The sequence below is a fragment of the Mustelus asterias genome, chromosome 5, assembly GCF_964213995.1.
Source record: "Mustelus asterias chromosome 5, sMusAst1.hap1.1, whole genome shotgun sequence".
NCBI classification, from domain to species: domain Eukaryota; kingdom Metazoa; phylum Chordata; class Chondrichthyes; order Carcharhiniformes; family Triakidae; genus Mustelus; species Mustelus asterias.
This window is the reverse complement of record NC_135805.1, coordinates 14,235,961-14,259,581: the sequence shown is the minus strand read 5'-3', so window position 1 is coordinate 14,259,581 and position 23,621 is coordinate 14,235,961. Positions and strand designations below refer to the sequence as shown.

At 47.7% G+C, this 23,621-nt stretch overlaps 1 protein-coding gene across 1 annotated transcript in view; it reads left to right on the top strand.

The window, feature by feature from the left end:
- The window catches only part of stum (stum, mechanosensory transduction mediator homolog), a 53,761-nt gene extending 46,396 nt beyond the window's left edge, over positions 1-7,365 (top strand). The window contains exons 2-3 of the mRNA XM_078212195.1: positions 3,690-3,869; positions 5,694-7,365. Coding sequence (XP_078068321.1) covers positions 3,690-3,869; positions 5,694-5,728 — 215 coding nt within the window. The 3' untranslated portion in view covers positions 5,729-7,365. The remainder of the gene's footprint in view (positions 1-3,689; positions 3,870-5,693) is intronic.
- Positions 7,366-23,621: the final 16,256 nt, after the last annotated feature.

The following is a 23,621-nucleotide window of genomic DNA, read 5'->3' as shown; positions in this document are numbered from 1 at the left end:
GCTAAACGGCAGAGAAGCTAAAATCAGAGGAGAAGCTGTGACAGATGAAGATGTTGGGGAAGGGGGGGGAATGAAAATGGATGGGGCACAGGTAAAATTTAGAAAAGAGAGAGAAAAGGTAAGGGAAGGGGGATAAAGTAGGGGGAAAGAGTGGGAGGGAAGAAAAATGAAGCAAGACAATAAAGAAATAAAAGGTAGAGAACAGTAAAAAATTAAAATAGAATGAAAACAAAGGCGTCAAGATGGGGTAGAACAAATCATCTGAAGTTGTTGAATTCGATGTTGAGACCGGAAGGCTGTAAAGTGCCTAGCCAGAAGATGAGCTGCTGTTCCTCCAGTTTGTGTTGAGCTTCACTGGAACACTACAGCAGGCCAAGGACAGACATAAGGGCATGGGAGCAGGATCGTGTGTTAAAATGGCAAGAAACCGGAAGGTCAGGGTCCTGATTGCGCACAGACCGAAGGTGCTCAGCAAAGTGATCACCCAGTCTACGTTTGTTCTCTCCGATATAGAGGAGGCCACATTGGGAGCAGCAAATGCAATAGACCAAATTGAAAGAGGTGCAAGTGAAACACTGCTTAACCTGGAATGAATGTTTTGGGCCTTGGATGGTGAGCATAGAAGAGGTAAAGGGGCAGGTGTTACACCTTCTGCCATTGCATGGGAAGGTGCCATGAGTGACGGGAGAGGTGTTGGGTATAGTGAAGGAGTGGACTAGGTTATCCCGGAGGGAACGGTCTCTGCGGAATGCTGACAGAGGGAGTGAAGGGAAGATGTGTTTGGTGATGGCATCATGCTGGAGTTGGCGAAAATGGCGGAGGATTATGTTTATGTGGAGACTGGTGGGATGAAATGTGAGAACAAAGGGAGGGGAGAGGGTGAGGGTCGTGGCGCGGGAGATGGACTGCACACTGTTGAGGGCCCTGTCGACAACTGTAGATGGGAATCCATGGTTGAGGAAAAAGGAGCACATATTAGAAGCACCACTTTGGAAAGTGGCATCATCGGAACAAATGTGACGGAGGCGAAGGAGCTGAGAGAAAGGGATGGAGTCCTTACAGGATGTAGAGTGTGAAGAGTTGTAATCCAGATAGCTGTGGGAGTGAGTGGGCTTGTAGTGGATATTGGTAGATAGTTTATTGCCAGAAATGGAGACAGAAAAGTCAAGGAAGGGATGTGTCTGAGATAGAGTCAGACAGGTTTACAGCTTGTCCATGCCGCCCTTTTTTTAAACCCCCGAAGCTAATCCCAATTGCCCGCATTTGGCCCATATCCCTCTATACCCATTTTACCCATGTAACTGTCTAAATGCTTTTTAAAAGACAAAATTGTACCCGCCTCTACTACTACCTCTGGCAGCTTGTTCCAGACACTCACCACCCTCTGTGTGAAAAAATTGCCCCTCTGGACCCTTTTGTTTCTCTCCCCTCTCACCTTAAACCTATGCCCTTTGTTTCTTGTTGTTATATATTGTTTCTTCATTGCAGTGTTGATGTAAGCCTTACTTGTGACTAATAAATAAACTTTAACTTTTTAACTTTAACTTTTTCTGGCTATGATTCATCTTTCATTCCCTCACCCTGCAGTATAAATATCTCCCACTTTCTAAGCCTTTTAGCTTTGACAAAGGGTCATCTGGACTTGAAACATCAGCTCTTTTCTCTCCTTACAGATGCTGCCAGACCTGCTGAGATTTCCCAGTGTTTTCTCTTTTGGTTTCAGATTCCAGCTTCTGCAGTAATTTGCTTTTATCCAGTGCTTTTCTCCCGATCTACTCTGTCCAGCCCACTCATGATTTTGAACATCTTTATGGCATCTTCATATCATCAATCTCCTCTTAGCTACTTTCTCTCCAAAGAAAACAGTCCCAACCTCTCCAATCTATCCTCGTAACTGAAGTTTCTTATCCCTGGAACCATTGCTATAAAACTCTTCTACACATTCTCCAATGTCTCACACCCTTGGTATTATGTGGCGCTCAGAACTGTACACAATATTCTAGCTGAGGTATAACTAGTGTCTTGCATAAGGGACTAGATTTACTAGGATGCGACCGGGACTTGATGGATTGAGTTATAAGGAGAAGCTGGATAGACTGGGACTTTTTTCTCTGGAGCGTAGGAGGCTGAGAGGTGACCTTATAGAGGTCTATAAAATAATGAGGGGCACAGATCAGCTAGATAGTCAATATCTTTTCCCAAAGGTAGGGGAGTCTAAAACCAGAGGGTATAGGTTTAAGGTGAGAGGGGAGAGATACAAAAGTGTCCAGAGGGGCAATTTTTTCACACAGAGGGTGGTGAGTATCTGGAACAAGCTGCCAGAGGTAGTAGTAGAGGCGGGTACAATTTTGTCTTTTAAAAAACATTTAGATAGTTACATGGGTAAGATGGGTATAGAGGGATATGGGCCAAATGTGGGCAATCGGGATTAGCTTAGGGGTTTTAAAAAAAAAGGCGGCATGGACAAGTTGGGCCGAAGGGCCTGTTTCCATGCTGTAAACCTCTATGACTCTAAGTTCAGCATAGCCTCCTTACTCTTGTAAAAGCAAAATGCTGCAGATGCTGGAATTAGAAACAATAACAGAAAATGCTGGAAAACCCTGCAGGTCTGACAGCACCCATGGAGAGAGAATAGAGCCAACATTTTGAGTCCGGATGACCGTTCATCAGAGCTCAACTCTGACGGATGAATCTCATCTGGTCCCAGTACCTTGTCAACTTTCAGTACCGACAGTCTATTCAACACTTTGGAAAGGTTTAGCTTGAACAGACCTGGAGAAGATGCTTCCACTAGCAATGGAGACCAGAACTCGGAGCCATCAATTTAAGGTAGTCTCTAATAAATCCAATCAGGAATTCGAGAGAGGCAGTGGTCTCTTGGTATTGTCAGGTATTGACCCAGGGCAATGTTCTGGGGATCCGGGTTCGAATCCCACCACGGCAGATGGTGAAATTTGAAACATTTTTATCTGAGAATGGTAAAAATTAGGAATGCACAACCACAAGGGTAGCACAGTGGTTAGCACTGCTGCCTCACAGCGCCAGGGACCTGGGTTCAATTCCCGGCTTGGGTCACTGTCTGTGTGGAGTCTGCACGTTCTCCCTGTGTCTGCGTGGGTTTCCTCGGGTGCCCCGGTTTCCTCCCACAGTCCAAAGATATGCAGGTTAGGTGGATTGGCCATGCTAAATTGCCCCTTAGTGTCCCAATATGTGTTGGTTATTGGGAATAGTGGGGTAAATACATGGGGTTACGGGCATAGTGTGGGAGGTGGGCCAGGGTGAGATGCTGAGTTGGTGCAGACTTGATGGGTTAAATGGCCTCCTTCTGCACTGTAGGGATTTTATGATTCTATGTATTTGAACTAGGCAAGTACATGGGAGGAAGCCCTATGCAGAGAGGGTTAATGAAAGGAGACTTGGAGGTGGTTTGTGTGGAACATAAACACTGACATTGAATTAACAGCACAGAAACATTCGGCGCAATTCTCCTGTGTGATAACAGTGGTTCAATCGGAAAACCTACTTCAGTGGCTGTGAGGTACTTTCCCTTTAATAGTTAAAGAAAAAGAGCAGCCCAAGTGATGGGGTAGTTTCCATGCAGATATAAAAATGCACTACCCCTTTAACAATTAAAGGGAAAGGGCTTTGGTAACTTTGCATTTAATTTTTTGCTGGTTGTTGTTTTTCAGGAACCTTTCTGTCAGCCTTCATGGTGCTGTGTGGGGCAGAAACAGATCTGCCCAACCGCCACAAATGCTGCGTCTTCCTGATAAACGTGGCTGCCGCCCTCATCCAGATCCTCACGGCGGTGGTGATGGTGGGCTGGATCATGAGTATATTTTGGGGAATGGACATGGTCATCCTAGCCAGTAAGTGGAAGCTGCCAATCACCAATCTCCTTCTGTCCTCGCCCTGTGCCCACAGTCACCAGGGATCATTGTGGTGTTTGAATGATGGTGTGAATCAGATTAAAGTTACACCCTCTGTGTGTGAGAGCAGATTCCCTGAGTCCTGAAGTGACTGTGTTTACTGGGGTGGATCTGTGGCACCTACTCCTCCTCGCACAGTTTAAATTTGAAAAGTAATATTCTCCAATCAGATTTTCCATTACCTTCACCATCATCCCAAAAGCTCAAGGCCAACATCTCCCGGTGCTTCCCTCGGGCAGCGCGGTGGCACAGTGGTTAGCACTGCTGCCTCATAGTGCCAGGGACCTGGGTTTGATTCCCGCCTTGGGTCACTGTCTGTGTGGAATCTGCACATTCTCCCCGTGTCTGCTTGGGTTTCCTCCGGGTGCTGCGGTTTCCTCCCACAGTCCAAAGATGTGCAGGTTAGGTGGATTGGACATGCTAAATTAACCCTTAGTGTCCCGGGATGTGATAGGTTAGAGGGATGAGCAGGGTAACTAAGCGGGGATAGGGCCTGGGTGGGATTGTGGTCGGTGCAGACTCGGTGGGCCGTATGGCCTCCTTCTGCACTGTAGGGATTCTATGGTCCCACCAGAGGGACCTTCTGGTCCCACCGATGGTGACTCTGCACTGCGCGTTCCCGGCAGTGGAGGATATGGAGCACGCAAAACCATGTAGACATTGGCGGACTAGAAGATCCGACCGTTACCCAATGGTGGGGCCACTTCCACCACCAATAGGTACAGTACAGGGGGACCAAAATATTCCCCCCCCACCCCGACCCTTAATGTTTTTCCCAGTTTTTCCTCGTAACTCTGCCCTCTAGCACTGGTGATCTGCCTCGTATGTCTTCCCAGTGCTGTGTCCAGAACTTTAATACTCTGTGTAAAAAAAAACACTGCAGATGCTGGAAATCTGAAATAAAAGCAGAAAAGTGCTGGATAAACTCAGCAGCTCCAGAACCATTCTGGAGAAGTCATACTGGACTCGGAACATTAACTCCCTTAATCTTTCCGCAGATGACCAGCTGAGTTTCTCTGGGTGGTGGTGGAGGCAGATAAGATCGGGGCATTTAATGGGCTTTTAGATGAGTGCATGAATGTGCAAGGCATGGAGGGATCTGGACCAAGGGCAGGAAGACGGGATTAGTTTAATTTGGCGTCATGTTTGGCACAAACATGGGCGGCACGGTGGCACAGTGGTTAGCACTGCTGCCTCACAGTGCCAGGGACCCTGGTTCAATTCCCAGCTTGGGTCACTGTCTGTGCGGAGTCTGCACATTTTCCCCATGTCAGCGTGGGTTTCCTCCGGGTGTTCCGGTTTCCTCCCAAGTCCGAAAGACGTGCTGGTTAGGTGCATTGGCCATGCTAAATTCTCCCTCAGTGTACCCGAACAGGTGCCAGAGTGTGGCGACTGGGGGATTTTCACAGTAACTTCATTGTAGTGTTAATGTAAGCCTACTTGTGACACCAATAAATAAAAATTTTTAAAAACTCATCATGGGTCGAAGGGCCTGTTCCTGTGCTGTACCTTTTACTTTAATGTTCCCCGTGGATTTCAGTAACCACCGATAGGCCCAGAGCCTGACGTGGGAAGCTATGGGAAGGGAGGAGTAAAGAAAATAATTGTTTTCAGTCACTGGAGGAGCAAGATGTTTGAAACATTAGATAAGTGTGGACATGGAATATGGTTTATGTTAAAACAGTTGGGAATGAGTGACAATGGTGGAGGGGGGAAGGGTCCGTGAAGTTGGCTTCCTTCAATATATGATTTTTGTTTCTGCAGGCTACAGAGAGCAGGGGATTCCGCACCATGTGTAAGTCTGTATACATCTGGAGAGGATCATTGCTCACCACCCCCCATCCCCTTTTCCCCACATAGCCATTGCTGGGAACCCGGGTTGGACATCTCTTGACTGCCTCCAGGCTTTGGAATGCCAGAAGACCTCAATTTTGGGCCAGTTTTTTTTTCCCCCAACAGTTTAAACCACATGAGCCGGGAGGGGAGGATTAAAAATAAACACAACTCAACGGAAACGACAGCCTACGTTTCTCCTGCTCCCGTTTGGTCGACTAGCAATGGCTCCTCCCGCTTTTCTTCACGTTTCCGCGGTAACAATGGCTGCCGATTTTCTACAGAGCCTTTGACCTTCTCAAAGGCTCCGGGAATTTCATTGATGAACTTTTGTTTCCCAACGCTGTTCCTGGCTTTTCCAGAAATTCCCGGAGCAGGATGTTTTTCTTTCCAATTCCCATGGGATTTTTCAAGCGTTAAATCAATTTCTTGTTCCTTAAAAAAAAAGGGTAAAATTTCTGCAGAGAGAGAAATACTGAGCTGAATGATTCTGGAGAACGCTGGGTGTAAATTCTGAATTGATTCTGTTTTTGAAGTAAGTGTGAAAACATGTTGGAACAACAAAGTCTTTTAGGATTGGCACCGTTCTTTGGGAATCTTTGGGGGTGGAGCGGGGGAAAACATTGTCAATCTGAGAAACTGAGGATGAGGGGCAAAAAATGTTCAATTTATCCATCGCCACTGTGGATGTTATCGCCTTCAAGTGAAGTCACCTTGCATCAAAGAGACTTATTATAATCTGCTAACAGTTTTGGGAAACTTTACCAGGAATGAAAATTGAAACAGAACTCTTTGGAATCGACAATGTGACTTGATGCCCCTTCAGCTCTCACTATTCCTGTCTCTTTCTCTGGATACCTCAAGATGCCCACTCCCACTCAATTCACAGCAGAGTCCGCCATCTTCTTTTCCCTCCCTCCTGCTCACTTAGGCCCAAGCCTGACTTTCTTTGCTGATCCAATGTGGATTTCTGCGTCAGGCAGTTAGGCTGTCTCTCTCTCCAGTCAACCAACAGCACAAAAAAGATATGGGGGAATGCAAGAATTCTTAAGAGGTGTTTGTGATGAGTGCCAAGATTTTTGCACTAAACTTCCCTACCATTTCTGGTGTATGAATCGGTGGATTATTAAACGGAGGTTTACAGCATGGAAACGGGCCCTTCGGCCCATTGTCCATGCCAGTTTTTACCACTGAGCTAGTCCCACCATCATAAGATGGATTATAACATATATATATATATATATATTTTGTTGTACGTATGTTTGTGTATTTTATATCTTTAGTCTTTGTAGAAACAATTTTGATGATGTGAAGGATTGAAGGTAATGTTTGCAACACATGGCTGTCTTATATAGTTGTAGATTATGCAAGTTTATTGTGAGACGTGGTCAATGTTTTATTAAAAAGGAATGCTCTAGATATTTGAATCACCAGCTTTTCCTGTTGAACTGACATTGCAACCAGTCAAAGTGGGGCTCGCAAGAACTTCTTCCACATTGAAGTGTTAAAAACTGGAATATGAGGTCTGCAGCTCTGCCTCTTTTTCTTGACGCATGAGATACCAATTCTTCCATATCAATAAATGCAATATTTTATATCCATCCAGAGTTGCCAATTGTGGCCATATTCATTCACCTTTCATGACATGGGGGCGGCACGGTGGCACAGTGGTTAGCACCGCTGCCTCCAAGTGCCAGGGACCCGGGTTCGATTCCCAGCCTTGGGTCATTGTGTGGAGTCCACATTCTCCCTGTGTCTGCATGGGTTTCCTCCGGGTGCTCCGGTTTCCTCCCACACTCCAAAGATGTGCGGGTTAGGTTGATTGGCCATGCTAAATTGACCCTTAGTGTCAGGGGATTAGCAGGGTAAATATGTGGGCTTCCAGGAATAGGGTCTGGCTGGGATTGTGGTTGGTGCAGGCTCGATGGGGCAAATGGCCTCCTTCTGCTCTGTAGGGATTCTGTGACATAAACTCTCCCCTCCGATGGCCCAAACTCTCATTGCCGATGGACCAGTCAGTGGAGAAGTTTTTTTTTCCCCACAAATAAACAAGAATTCATGTTTGAAAACTCAGCCGATTTTAATATTTGCCTCCTTGGTAAATTCATGATATATTCGTAGGTTTCCTCCCACACTCCAAGGGTATGCAGGTTAGGTGGATTGGCCGTGCTAAATTGCCCCTTAGTGTCCCAAGATGTGTAGGTTAGGGGGATTAGTGGGGTGAATACGTGGGATTGTAGGCATAGGACAGGGGTGGGCTCTGTCAGATAGTTGGTGCAAACTCGATGGGCCTAATGGCCTCCTTCTGCACTGTAGGGATTCTGTGATTCCATCTTTGATCTTAGATTTCAAAGAACCTTTTAAAAAGTTCCGATTCGTTGGACAATTCCAGCTCAGATTTTGTTGTGATTCTGAGGTAGAAATCCATGTGCTTCTCTGTTCCAGCCCCAAGTTGTTTCCCATCCTTTATGATTTTTAAAAGTAACTAGCCCTTTGCAAGTTGGGCATCATCCAACGGCTTAACAAAGAGCCTGTTTGCTTTCCAGTTGGTGCAGGGGTGGGGGCATCGTGAGGGCGTCCAGTTGGTGCAGGGGTGGGGGCACCGTGAGGGTGTCCAGTTGGTGCAGGAGTGGGGGCACCGTGAGGACGTCCAGTTGGTGCAGGGGTGGGGACACCGTGAGGACATCCAGTTGGTGCAGGGGTGAGGGCATCGTGAGGGCGTCCAGTTGGTGCAGGGGTGGGGGCACCGTGAGGGTGTCCAGTTGGTGCAGGGGTGGGGGCATCGTGAGGACGTCCAGTTGGTGCAGGGGTGGGGGCACCGTGACGGTGTCCAGTTGGTGCAGGGGTGAGGGCACCGTGAGGGTGTCCAGTTGGTGCAGGGGTGGGGGCACCGTGAGGGTGTCCAGTTGGTGCAGGGGTGGGGGCATCGTGAGGACATCCAGTTGGTGCAGGGGTGGGGTCACCGTGAGGGTGTCCAGTTGGTGCAGGGGTGGGGGCATCGTGAGGACATCCAGTTGGTGCAGGGGTGGGGGCACCGTGAGGGCGGACAGATCACATGACCTGGGGCGGGAGTTTTGTGTAGGATGAATGTCGGCGGCACATGGTGATAAAACATCCAGGAAGTTTCCCAACGGGAATTGCCAAACTGACCTAAACATTTTTAATCTTTCGCCGAGGCAGTCCGTTGTCCTGACGAGTGTCAGGAAAGACCCAGAAGGCAGGTTTCGAGAGTGTTTTGCACAAAATAAACTCTACTACAGATTGCTAAAGTGCTTTCCTTGTGACATAAAAATCTTCTTGTCTTGGAATACAGCTGAGTGATTTATTTTTAATTCTTCCATGGGATGGATCAGCATTTGTTACCCATTCCTAATTGCCCTTGAACTGAGTGGCTCGCTAGCTCCATTTGAGAGTCAACCACATTGCTGTGGGTCTGGAGTCACATGTAGGCCAGACTGGGTAAGGAGTCACATGTAGGCCAGGCTGGGTAAGGAGTCACATGTAGGCCAGACTGGGTGAGGAGTCACATGTAGGCCAGACTGGGTAAGGAGTCACATGTAGGCCAGGCTGGGTAAGGAGTCACATGTAGGCCAGACTGGGTGAGGAGTCACATGTAGGCCAGACTGGGTAAGGAGTCACATGTAGGCCAGGCTGTGTAAGGAGTCACATGTAGGCCAGACTGGGTGAGGAGTCACATGTAGGCCAGACTGGGTAAGGAGTCACATGTAGGCCAGGCTGTGTAAGGAGTCACATGTAGGCCAGACTGGGTAAGGACGGCTGATTTCCTTCCCTAATGGGACCAAATGTTTTTTTTACAACAATCGATGATGATTTTATAGTCACCTATCACCTATCCGTGTCGCCCTCTGGCCATGTCACCTGGTCAGTTTTGGATGGGGAATAGGGTAAAGGGGCAGGACAGGTCCCCTGGGCAGGGTGAAGGGGCAGGACAGGTCCCCTGGGCAGGGTGAAGGGGCAGGACAGGTTCCCTGGGCAGGGTGAAGGGGCAGGAGTGGTTTCTTGGGCAGGGTGTAGGGGCAGGTGCGCACCCTCCACCCCCAGAGGCCCATCACTCCGCTACAGGGCGAAGGGAAAGGGGAAGCTCCCCCACCCCTGATACAGGGTGAAAGGGCAGGCAAAGCCCCCCCCCCCACCCCCGACACTGGGCGAAGGGACAGGAGAAGCCCCCCACACCTCACGACATAGGGTGAAGTGGCAGGAGAAGTGCCCCCACCCCAGCCCCCCCACCATCGACACTGGGTGAAAGCGCAGCACAGGACTCCTGACAAAAGAGGTAGAAGAGGTCGCTGCCCTGGGCAGGGCAAAGGGGCGAGACGGGTGATTCTGCAACCCCTGTCCCTGGTGGATGTGAGTATGGTATTGTCCTTTTCCTTTGTCAGCACTGGGCAATAACAGTGAAGGCTCTGAACTGCCTCCATTTGCTCTGAAACTGCTCTCAGCTTAGCTCCTCAGCACTCCCCCCACCCATCTATTTCCAATATTCATCTCCTCCAGGTGAGCTGCCGCCTTGAACCTCTGCCGTCCCTGAGGTGTAGGTACACCCACAGTGCTGTTAGGGAGCGAATTCCAGGACAGTGAAGGAACGGCGATATATTTCCAAGTTAGGATGGTGAGTGACTTGGAGAGGAACCTCCAGGTGGTGATGTCCCCAGGTATCTGTTTCTTTTGTCTTTCTAGAAGATAGTGGTCATGGGTTTGGAAGATGCTGCCTAAGAAACATTGGTGAGTTCCTGCAGTGCATGTGGTAGATGGTACACATGGCTGCCACTGTTTGTCAGTGGTGAATGGTATGCCCATCAAGCTGCCTTGTTCTGGATGGTGTTGAGTGTTGTTGGAGCTGCACTCATCCAGACAAGTGAAGAGTATTTCATCACACACCGAACGTATGCCTTGTAAATGGTGGACAGGCTTTTTGGAATTGGAAGGTGAGTTACTCTCCTCAGGATTCCCAGCTCTTGTAACCACAGTATTTAGATGGCCAGTCCAGTTCAGTTTCTGGTCAATTGTAATCACCAGGAGATCGATAGTGAAGTATTCAGTGATGGTAGTGCCATCGAATGTCAAGGGGAGTTGGTTAGATTCTCTCTTGTTGGAGATGTTATTGCCTGGCACTTCTGTCACTTGAACCTCCTCCCATCTTTTGTTATCTGATCCTATCACCAAAAGAATCTATTCCTAGTTGTCTAACCTCTCCTTAAACACATCGATATACAAAGAGGTGCGGGTTAGGTGGATTGGCCATGCTAAATCGACCCTACTGTCAGGGGGATTAGTAGGTAAGTGCATGGGGTTACGGGAATATGACCTGGGTGGGATTGTGGTCGATACAGACTCAATGGGCTGAATGGCCTCCTTCTGTACTGTAGGGATTCTATCATACAATTCACTTCAACCTCTCCCTAAGGTGGCGAGTTCCACATTCTCACCAATCTTTGGGTGAAGAAGTTTCTTCTGAATTCCCTATCGAATTTCTTGGTGACTAACTGGTATTGGTGGGATCTAGTTATGCTCTTCCCCACAAGAGGAAATAATCTCTCTATATTCACTCTATCAAAACATTTCATCATTTTAAACTCCTCAATCAGCTCCACCCCCTCAGCTGTCTTTATCTGGGAGAAGAGAGACCCAGCCTGTCAATCTTTTCCTGATATGTTTTCCCCACTCATCCCTGTAAATCTTCTCTGCACCCTCTCCGATTCTTCTATATCCTTTCTGTAATATGGAGACTAGAACTGCATGTAGTACATTGTGTGATGCTTGTAGATTTAGCATAACTTCCCTGTTTTCAATTCTAGAAATAAAGCTTGTTTCATAATTGCCTTGTTAACTTGTCACACAGCATTTAGAGATTTGTACTCTATGATCACTTTGTTCCTCTACTACATCAAGACTTTTGCCTCCCAAGGAATAAGTGACCCCCTATATATATGGGGCGGCACGGTAGCACAGTGGTTAAGCACTGCTGCTTCACAGCTCCAGGGTCCTGGGTTCAATTCTCGGCTCGGGTCACTGTCTGTGTGGAGTTTGCACATTCTCCTCGTGTCTGCGTGGGTTTCCTCCGGGTGCTCCGGTTTCCTCCCACAGTCCAAAGATGTGCGGGTTAGGTTGATTGGCCAGGTTAAAAATTGCCCCTTGGAGTCCTGAGATGTGTAGGTTAGAGGGATTAGTGGGTAAATATGTGGAGATAGGGCCTGGGTGGGATTGTGGTCGGTGCAGACTCGATGGGCTGAATGGCCTCCTTCTGGACTGTAGGGTTTCTATGATTCTTCCTGTTAAATGTACTACCTCACATTTGCCAATATTAACATCCTCCGGTAATTTGATGTATTCCTCCTCAGTATTGACTATCTGCCACAATTTGGTGTCATCCACTAATTTATAAATTGCATTTTGATTCCAAAGTCTAAATCGTCAATGTAAATTGTGAAAATAGTGGCCCCGGCACTGGTCCTTGTGGGACATTACTTCCCATCTTCTGTCACTCTGAATAACTACCCTTTACTCCCATGCTCTGCTTTTTGTTTTTAAGTCAGCGAACAATCCATTCTGTCACTTGTTCTCTGACTCCACATTCTCTGAATTTATTCATTGGTCGATTATGACCAAAGACCATTCGAAAATCCAGATAAATATCTACCATTGCCTTCTCTCTCTGTTACCTTCTCAAAAAACTCAGTAAGGTTGGTCAAGCAAGATTTTCCTTTTTGCAATCCATGCTTACTGTTCATTATTATATTTCTCATTTCTAGAGGTTCTTTTATCCCCACCTTTAGTAAGGATTCCATTATTTTTCCCAACACTGATAAGCTGGTCTGGTTTACAATTCCCAGACATGATCTGTCCCTATTTGTAAATCTAGGGATTCCATCAGCTATCAACCAGTTCCCTGGCACTATACCTTTCAATAGCAAATTATTAAATCTGAGTAGTAATATCTCTGCTATCTCTTCCTTAGATTATTTTAATACATGGATGCCATTCTTCTAGGCTTCAATTTTGCTCGGGTTCTTTGTTGCCACACTTGATGTTAAAGGCAGTCACTGTCTGGGATTCAGCTCCATGATTGGATCAAGGTTGTAATGAGGTCAGGAATATGGGCGGCATGGTAGCACAGTGGTTAGCACGGCTGCTTCACAGTGCCAGGGACCTGAGTTCAATTCCCGGCTTGGGTCACTGTCTGTGTGGAGTTTGCAAGTCCTCCCTGTATCTGCATGGGTTTCCTTCGGGTGTTCCAGTTTCCTCCCACATTCTGAAAGATGTGCTGGTTAGGTGCATTGACCCGAACAGGCACCGGAGTGTGGTGACTAGGGGAATTTCACAGTAACTTCACTGCAGTGTTAATGTAAGCCTTACTTGTGACTAATAAATAAACTTTAAACTTTTGAGGGAGTGATCCTGGCGAAATCCAAACTGAGAGTCCATAAGCAGGTTATTGCTAAGTAAGTACCGCTTGATAGCACCATTGATGACCCCTTCCTTTACTGGCGATTGAGAGTAGGCTGATGGGGCAGTAATTGGCTGAGTTGGATTTGTCCTGTTCCTTGCGTACAGGACATACCTGGGTAATTTTCCACACTGTTGGGTAGATGCCAGTGGAAGAGCTTGACTAGGGGAGCGGCTAGTTCTGGAGCACAAGTCTTCAGCATTATTTCTGGAATATCGTCAGGACCCATAGGCTTTGCAGTATCCAGTGCCTTCAGCCATTTCTTGATATCACGTGGAGTGAATTGAATTGGCTGAAGACTGACATCTGCGATGCTGGGACCTCCGGAGGAGACCAAGATGGATCATTCACTTGGCACTTCTGGCTGAAGATGGTTGTGAATGTTTCAGTCTTATCTTTTGCACTGATGTCCTGGGCTCTTCCATCATTGAGGACGGGGATATTTGTGGAGCCTCCACCTCCAGTGAGTTGTTTAATTGTCCATTACCATTCATGGCTGGATGTGGCAGGACTGCAGAGCTTAGACCTGATCCATTAGTTGTGGAATCACTTGGCTCTGTCTATGACTTGCTGCTTATGCTGTTTGACACGCAAGTAATTCTTATTTGTAGCCTCACCAGGTTGACACCTCATTTTTAGGTATGCCTGCTGCTGCTCCTGGCATGCCCTCCTGCACTCTCCATTGAACCAGGGGTGATCCCCTGGCTCTGTGGTAATGGCTGAGTGGGGGATATGCCGGGCAATGAGGTTACAGATTGTGCTGGAGTACAATTCTGCTGTTGATGGCCCACAGCATCTCATGGATGCCCAGTTTTGGTAGATCAGTTTGAAGTCTCTCCCATTCATCAGAGTGGCAGTGCCAACATGTATCCTCAGCATGAATTTGAAGATAGTCACTCCTCCCTGTGATGGTCACAGATGTACCTGTGGCAGGCAGGTTGGTGTGGATGAGGACAAATATGTTTCTCCCTCTTGTTGGTTCCCTCACCACCAGCTGCAGTCCCGTGTGCGCAGCGCCTTCCCCCCACGTGTTCCCGTGTGCGCAGCGCCTTCTCCCTGCGTGTTCCTGTGTGCACAGTGCCTTCTCCCTGCGTGTAGCTGTCTGCGCAGCGCCTCCCCCCCCCCATGTTCCCGTGGGCGCAGCACCTTCTCCCCCGCGTGCGCAGCACCTTCCCCCCCGCGTGCGCAGCACTTTCCCCCCTGCATGTTCCCGTGTGCAGCACCTTCCCCCCCCACGTGTTCCTGTGTGCGTAGCCCCTTCCCCCCCGCATGTTCCCGTGTGTGCAGCATCTTCCCGCTCCCCGCGTGTTCCCGTGTGCACAGCACCTTCCTCCTGCGTGTTCCCGTGTGCACAGCACCTTCCTCCTGCGTGTTCCCATGTGTGCAGCACCTTCCCCCCACGTGTTCCCGTGTGCGCAGCACAGTTTCCCCTTCCCTGCGTATTCCCGTGTGCGCAGCACGGTTCCCCCCTGCGTATTCCCGTGTGCGCAGCACGGTTCCCCCCTGCGTGTTCCCGTGTGCGCAACACGGTTCCCCCCTGCGTGTTCCTGTGTGCACAGCACCTTCCCCCTGTGTGTTCCCATGTGTGTGCAGCACCTTCGCCCCGCGTGTTCCCATGTATGCGCAGCAACTTTCCCCCGCGTGTTCCCATGTGTGCAGCATGCTCATGACTTAGAAGCAAGTGATGCTGCATTGTTGAGAACTGTTGTGTGTAATTATACACTTTAAGATGTGATCTTTGGTTAGGTAATTATAGTTAATTTAATTTGTTTCCTTTTCAATGTACATGAGACATCAACAGCCCAGCAATCGTAACCAGTTACATCAATCCACCAAGCTTCATGTGTAACTGTGGAACGGTAATAATTTAACAAAGTGATTGTCTCTCGCTGAGACACAGAGCTCAGATTGGTATTGCTGTTACTCTTTGCAAGGGGGTCAGGGATGAGGGGGCAGTAGGTATGGGGTGAGGGGCAAGGGGGGCAGTGGGTGAGGGGTATCCTACAACATTTAAAGGTGTAATTTACACTTTCTGCAATGTTTCTCCTCTTCACGTTTCAGTTAGATTAAGAACCAAGTCTGTCCCAACTATTCAATATTGTGGAAGTATTCTAATTCTTGCTGATCTCTTGGTGGTGGGGAGTTCTGAAAAATGACTTTTGGCTATCTGATCACTCCCTCATCAATATTTTAATAAGTTTTAATGATGATTTACGCACTATTTCGTTGAGGCCTTCAGTTCACAATCAGTTAAGGCCACAGGCCGTGGATAAGTCAATCAAAGGCAGACCCTGGACACAGTGTGATTGGTTCTCTATGCACACCAATATCAGCAGCCATCTTGTGTTGGCAGCGATGTTGAATACGAGAGAACTCCTCTGCATTATATTGCTGTGAGATCTTTTATATCCAGGACAGTTCCTTGGTTTAGTGTCTCACCCAGAAGGTGGCTGCTTTGATAGTGCAAGAGCTCCCTTAGTATTGCAATGGAGTGTCGGCCAATACTTCTGACACGGAGGCAAGAGTGTTCCCCATTGAGTCATAGCCGACAGCTTCATTCCTGATTTGCTGATCTTGTTGGTACAATATCCTGGTTGGTTCTGGGGGAGTCACCCCCAATTGAAGAGCTTTGGCTACAGTGATGTTCACTAAGGCACCATGGAAATAGCCAGGACTTCAAAGAGTCGGAACCATCCCAGAAAGCCTCTTTATTCTTTCATGGGATGTGGGCCTCGGTGGCTGGATCAGCATTTATTGTACATCCCTAATTGTCCTTGAACTGAGTGGTTTGCTAACTCATTTTAGAGGGCAGTTAAGATTCAACCACATTGCTGTGGCTCTGGAGTCACATTTAGGCAAGACCAGGTAAGGATGGCAGATTTCCTTCCCTTTCCTTCGTGAACAAGATGGGTTTTTATGATAATGGTTTCATAGTCACTATTACTGAGACTAGTTTTATATTCCAGATTTATGTATTGAATTTAAATTCCATAAGGTGCCCTGGTGGGATTGGAACCCAGGTCTCCTGGATTGCTAGTCCAGTGACATTACCACTGCGCCATCATTTTCCCCCATGGAGCTTCAGGGAAAGATTTTTTTTTTTAATCTGATTTTTCATCACTAAAAGGAGTTGATTTTAAAAAAAACTATAAATATTTATTTGTCCTCAAAATGTGGGCATCACTAGCAAGGCAAATATTTATGGCCTGTCCCTAGTTACCCTTGAGAAGGTGGACATTGACTATCTCCTTGAACACTACAGCCTGTGTTCTTCAGATTCTCTGTGCTGTTTCGGTGATCCAGATTGAGAGACAGTGAAGGAGCAGAGATACGTGTCCAAGTGGGTCAGAGATACGTGTCCAAGGGGTCAGAGATACATGTCCAAGTGGGACATGTTCCCATAACACTGCTATTATTTACATAGGATTACATAGGAAATACGTCACAGAAACCATGACAACAAGTCTATGGCAGTGTTTGTGCTCCACCTAAGCTTCCTCCCAACCTTTGTCACCTAAACCTATCACTGTAACCCTCTATTCTCTTCTCTCTCATGCTTGTTTCATCTCCCCTCAATTGCGCCTATACTTCAACCTCTCCCTGCGGGAGCGAGTTTCACGTTCTCACCACTCTTTGAGTAAAGAAACTTCTGAATTCCCCATTTGATTTTTTAGTGACTTTCTGATATTGGTGGCCTCGAGTTATGCTCTTCCCCACAAGAGGAAACATTGGGCCCGATTTTACCATTTTGATTCTAAGTGCTGAATCTGGGAGTATTCCAGATCCGACTTTTAGACCCGTTCTCAGGCGCCCCCAAACACACTCTGCCTGAAGAAAAAGCAGCGATTCCGAATCGCGCTGCAGAAACCTGTGGGTGGGGCTTAATGCACCCGAAACGCTGCAGCTCCGATCGGCGCCTTCAACTGCACATGCGCAGTGAAAAAAATTGAAAAATGCTCCCCTGCCACATTGCTCCCGGGCCGGATACTGCCTCCCCCTGGCCCCCACAGACATTGCCCGACCCCCACAACATTACTGACCCCCTTATCCCCCCACCCCTTGCTACCCAGACCAATCCCTGCTCCCTCCCCCCCCCACTGATCGCAACCCCCTGCCCCCCCTTCCCCCCATCAATCGCACGCAGAGTGGCAGCGGACACGCCCCTCCCCCCACTGATTGCACGCAGAGCGGCAGCGGACCACCCCCTCTACCAGAGAGCGATCTGTCCTACCTCCTCCCCTCCCCCCACCCCCCCCCCCCAATCAGAGAGCCATCTGACCCACCTCTCCCACCCTCCCCCACCCCCCCTCCCCCCCCCCCCCTGCTCTGAACGTACCTCCTCAGAGTTGGAGCACCCGAATCGGACCTTTGCGGACCATGTCTGTTTGGCGGTGAATCTGGACGGGCAGTGGTAAGGGGGAAATGCCGGTGAGGTTGGGCGTCCAGCCAATCAAGTCAATTTAAATGCATGCAAATTGACGTTGCGTCCGTTTTGGGCACGGTCCCGATCGTGGCCATTTTTGGCGATTGGTAAAGGGGGAACCCCTGCGGAGGTTGGGCGGGGATCGCGCTACTTGCTTCACGCCCGACTTTACCAAGTTTTCATGCCCGAAAACAGGTGCAACCTGATGGTAAAATCAGGTCCATTTTCTCTGTGCCCACTTCTATCAAAACAATTCATCATTTTAAACTCTTTAACTCCCCTCAGCCTTTATCTGGGAGAAGAGAGACCCAGCCAATCCCTTCCTGTGCCTGTATCCTTCCTGTCTATGGGGGAGGGGGGGGGGTTTACACCCCCATTTCGAGGGGGCGGGAATGGCAGAGGGGAGGGGGAATTGAGAAGCAGCCCCAAAATAGTTTTTATGCTGCGGAGATTTCCCGGCTTAAATGTCTCCACTCTCCACCAGAGATGTAACAGGAAATGCCCTTTTGCATTAATCTGAATGTCATTATCAGGTGTTTACACCTGGTTATTCCCTGACATTACATTGTCCATTCACACCGGTCTGAGGGTACGCCAACATGAATCACGACAGGTCCCCCACAATGTATACCTGGCAATCAGAACCCACTGGAGGCCCACAGATCAGTCCAGTCCTCAGGGGAAGGAGAGGGTCATAACCATGGCACTGCCCTGGCATTGCCCCCTGAGGGGAGATATTTGAAATATATAAATTTATAAAATTCCCCCCCACTCCCCCCTTAAAATTGGTGATTAAGTTACTGGCGGGGCCGATCAGAAGCTGCCCCACCAGCAGGAGAGCGTGGGATCTGCCTCTTTAATCTCTTTCTGTAAAATGTTTAAACATTTGGCAGGAAGAGTGGAGGTCAGCTGGTGGCCTTTCCCTGTCCAACACAGCACTTAGACAGGGACTTTCTGATTTTTAATCTGTGTGTTCTTACCTAACTCAGTGGTGGATGCCACAGGGTCAGGAATACTGGTGCTGTCAAAGTGTGGGAGACTTATAAAGTGGGAAAGTGAGGGTTAATCTGCAGCATTGGTTCAATAGCACCATGTGTCGTGTTTTTAAAATGTTCCACCATGATTCACAAAGGGTTAACGGACAATGAGAAGAGCTGGGACATTTTAACAATCAGAGCATGTTTTAACTCTGATATCCATACTCCATATCCAACCCAGATTTTTAACTGATATCCGCACTCCGTATCCCCAACCCAGATTTTTAACCCTGATATCCGCACTCTGTATCCCCAACCCAGATTTTTTATCCTGATATCCGCACTCCGTATCCAACCCAGATTTTTTGGAATTGGATCAAAACAGCAGCTGGAAGGTCAAGCCTGGGGCTTGTGCGCTGACATGCAGCGTTATAGAGGGTAGAGGGTAGAGTGGCCTAGTTGGGAAGCTCTTTTAAAGACACAGGTATGAGGGTCTGAGTGGCTTCCCTTCATGGAACAAATGGGAGAGGTGCTGTCAGAGTGAGGACAAACTGAACAAAGGGGAAGGCTTGTTTTGGTAAAGGAGTCTTATTTTGAGGTTTGTTGGGGTGGGGGTGCAATTATTGGAGAAGAATTCCATTCTACAATACAATTATAGACCGATCCTGAAGAACATGCTTGCACTTTTATGAGAAGTAACAAGAACATCTCTCTCCTCAATCACCATCGATAAACTATCAGTTTATAAAATTCTGGGCCAGCATCTATTACCCACTCTTAATTGCCCTTGAACTGAGTAGCTTGCTTGGCCATTTAAGAATCACCCACATTGCTGTGGGTCTGAAGTCACATGTAGACCAGACCAGGTAAGGACGCTATTTCCTTCCCTAAAGGACATTGGTGAACCAGATGGGCTTTTATGACAATAGTTTCATGGTCATCATTAGATTTTTACTTCCTGATTTTTTTATTGAATTCAAATTTCACCATCTGCCGTGGTGGGATTCGAACCCGGATCCCCAGGGCATTACCCTGTGTCTCTGGATTACTAATCCAGTGAAAGTATCAGTACGCCACTGCCTCCCTTATGAGTTTTCTATCGGTCTCATTCTTCTCCAATGCTGCGATTGCTCATTGAGAGGAATCCTAAAGCTCAGTTTACGGAGTTTGAACATGGAAGATGTTTAGCTCTGGCCGAATGCCTCTGCTTTCTAAAGGTTCCCATCCATCTGAGACTTTCTGTCTGCTTGATATCAAATCTGGGTTTGTGAAGGTTGAATAGGGAACTGTACATAAAATCTACAAACTGCCAGGACACCCGGATTTACAAGAAACACTTCTGAGGAGGAGCATTGTTATTGGAATATTTAGCATGAAGAATCATTTTAGTTCTGACCACTTTGTGACCTAAATGTATGGATGTTTTGTAATTAATAAATATTAACGTGACACTTGAAAGCACTGCCTCAGCTGCTGTGTATCTTTCTCATCCGGTTATATTGGGAGATTCTCTATTTCATGTTTTCAAATCCCCCCCCCTTCCTGCCCTCTTTGCCTCCACCACTGATACTTTGATGGAGGTTTTACCGCCCCCTCCCTCCCCCACTCGCCCCATCCTGCATCAGACAACAGGAGTTTGTAAACTTGTCCCCTATCCAACCTCTGCACCACACACACAGTGTACAGCAGAGCTGATTGGAAAATCATCATAGAAACAGCACGAGGCCATTCAGCCCCTTGAGTCTGTTCTCCCATTCAATTACATGATGGCTGATCTGTACTTCATTTTTTTGACCCACAACCCTTAATCCCTCCCCCAACATGAATCTGTCGGCTGCCATCTTGAACATTTCAGTGGACCCAGGTGGGATTTTCCAGCCCTTCCCACTGGCGGGAAGGTGACAGGTGAGACACACAAAACGCCGTAGACAACGGCGGGACTGGAAAATTCCAATGGCAATCCATCTCCGTTAGCAGAAAACACGGAAAACCCCACCCATGGAAATTTCAAGTACAAAAGGAGGCCATTCAGTCCATCGTATCCATACTGGTAGTTAGCCTCGTAGGTTCTGGTACTTCCAATACACGTCCATGTGATGAGGGCTTCTGCTCTACCCCACTTCAGACAGTGAGCTCCAGACCCTCCCCATCCTCTGGGTGAAAAGATTTCCTTCTTAAATCCCCTGTAAATCTCACCCTCATTCTGTTCTGATTATAGCGCCTTGAATCAGTTCTAATATTCAATTAAATGATGGCTGATCTGTGCTTCAACTCCATCTTTTGATCCACATCCCTTAATCTCTCCCCCGCCGCGAATCTGTCGGCCGCCATTTTGAGCATCTCAGTCTACACAAGTGGGATTTATTGACCTTTTCCCACCAGCGGTTATGGTTAGGGACCCCTCAACCAAGGAGCGTGGGGTCTTCCTACCCACTTTATCCAGACCCCTCATCATTTTATACATTTCAATCTCCCCCCACCCCCTCCCCCCCCCCCCCCCCCGGCCCCTCTGACCTCTCCTCGTGATTAAAGTTCTCCTGTTGGTGAGCATCCTCATAAATCTTCTCTGCACCATCTCTGGGACAATCACATCTTTCCTATAGTGCGGTGACCAGAACTGCACTCACTGTTCCAGCTGTAGACTAACTAGCATTTTATACAGTTCCAGCATAACCTCCCAGCTCTTATAGTCTGTGCCTCACCTAACAAAGGCAAACATAGAAACAGGGAAACTTCACGCCTGCTCCACCATTCATTTTGATCAAGGCTGCTCATCGAATTCAATATCCTGATCCCCCCTTTGCCCCATATCCCTTGATTTCATTACCCCAAGCGCTATATCTAATTTCTTCCTGAAATCACACAATGATATCTCGAATGACTTCTTCACCATATTTATACATCTGTCCAGCTACCTTCAGGCATCTTTGGATATGCAATCCAAAGTCTCTCTGTTCCTCACACTTCAATACACATTTGCTGTGTATTCTCTCACTTTGTTCCCTTTACCCAAGTCTATTTCCACCTGTTCTGCCCACTTTACTGGTCCATTGATATCTTCCTGCAATTTACACCTTCTTTGTTTGTTATCAACCACATGGTCAATTTTAATGTCATCTACAAACTCCTTGATCATGCTTGCTATATTCAAGTCCAAGTCGGTAATAAGTTCTGACATGCCCATGGCTACCTTCCCCTTCAACTCAATTTTCGAGTTTGCTGACGATTCCACTGTAGTGGGTTGGATCTCAAACAATGACAAGACAGAGTACAGGAAAGAGATAGAGAAACTGGTGCAACAATGATAATCTCTTCTTCAATGTCAGTAAAACGAAGGAGATAGCCATCGACTTCAGGAAGCGTAGTGGAGAACATGCCCCTGGCTACATCAATGGAGATGAAGCAGAAATGGTCGAGAGCTTCAAGTTTCTCGGTGTTCAGATCACCAACAACCTGTCCTGGTCCCTCAATGCCAACTTTATATTAAGAAAGCCCACCAACGCCTCTGAGGAGGCTAAAGAAATTTGGCATGTCGGCTACGACTCTCACCAATGTCTACAGATGCACCGTAGAAAGCATTCTTTCTGGTTGTATCACAGCTTGGTATGTCGCCTGCTCTATCCAAGACCACAAAAACTACAAAGGGTTGTGAATGAAGCCCAATCCATCACGCAAACCAGCCTCCCATCCATTGACTCTGTCGACATTTCCTGCTGCCTTGGAAAAGCAGCCAGCACCCCGGACATTCTCTCTCCCACCTTCTTTCATTGGGAAGAAGTCTGAGGTCACGTTCCAGCTGACTCAAGAACAGCTTCTTCCCTGCTGCCATCAGACTTTTGAATGGACCTACCTCACATTAAGTTGATCTTTCTCCACACCCTAGCTCTGACTGTAACACTACATTCTGCACTCTCTCCTGTGACAATAATAAAACAATCAAATCAAATCAAATTGATGCCCTTGTGGAGGTGTGCAGGCATCCACCAGTGACTTGAGCGCTGGACTGAACACAACTCTTATTTAACTGATCAGGTAGCACAAAGTTTGTGTGCTGCCTGTCTCAGAAGCTAATCACTCGCCACAGACTTCACGCCTGTTTTTAGGGAGAGTGGGGTCTATCACAGTTTACCCTCTCAATCCCCAGGATACACCCCAGTGACTCCAGCCAGTGTAAAAGCTCCAAACTGCAGAGCTCAAGACGAGAAGCCGGCAGTGCCCTTCCTGCGCACATGATTAGCTGTAGAAGTCACATGACCAAATGTCACATGGGGTCAAGTATCACATGGTCAGGTGCCACATTGTCCAGCATGTCACATGATTCAATCTTCAGGAGTTTGTCATTGTCCTCATCATCATTACAGTCTTCTGGGTGACCCCACAAAAGTGGTGCAACAAGGGTAATGGGAGTACTGCAAGGTTCAGATCCTCGCCCACTCGCTCAGCCTATCCAAATCTCTCTGCAGACTTTCCGCATCCTCCACGCAATTCGCTTTCCCACTCATCTTTGTGTCATCCGCAAACTTTGTTACCCTACACTCGGTCCCCTCCTCCAGATCGTCTATGTATAAGGTAAACAGTTGAGGCCCCAGCACCGATCCCTGCGGCACGCCACTAGTCACCAACTGCCAACCAGAAAAGCACCCATTTATTCCAACTCTCTGCTTCCTGTTAGATAGCCAATCCTCAATCCACGCTAACACTTTACCCCCAACTCCGTGTACCCCAATCTTCTGCAACAACCTTTTGTGAGGCACTTTATCGAACGCCTTCTGGAAATCTAAAAACACCACATCCACTGGTTCCCCTCTGTCAACCGCACTCGTTACATCTTCATAAAAATCCAGTAAATTCGTCAAACACGACTTTCCCTTCATGAATCCATGCTGCGTCTGCTTGATCGAACCATTTTTTTCCAGGTGTCCCGCTATTTCTTCTTTAATGATGGATTCCAGCAATTTCCCAACTACGGACGTGAAGCTAACCGGTCTGTAGTT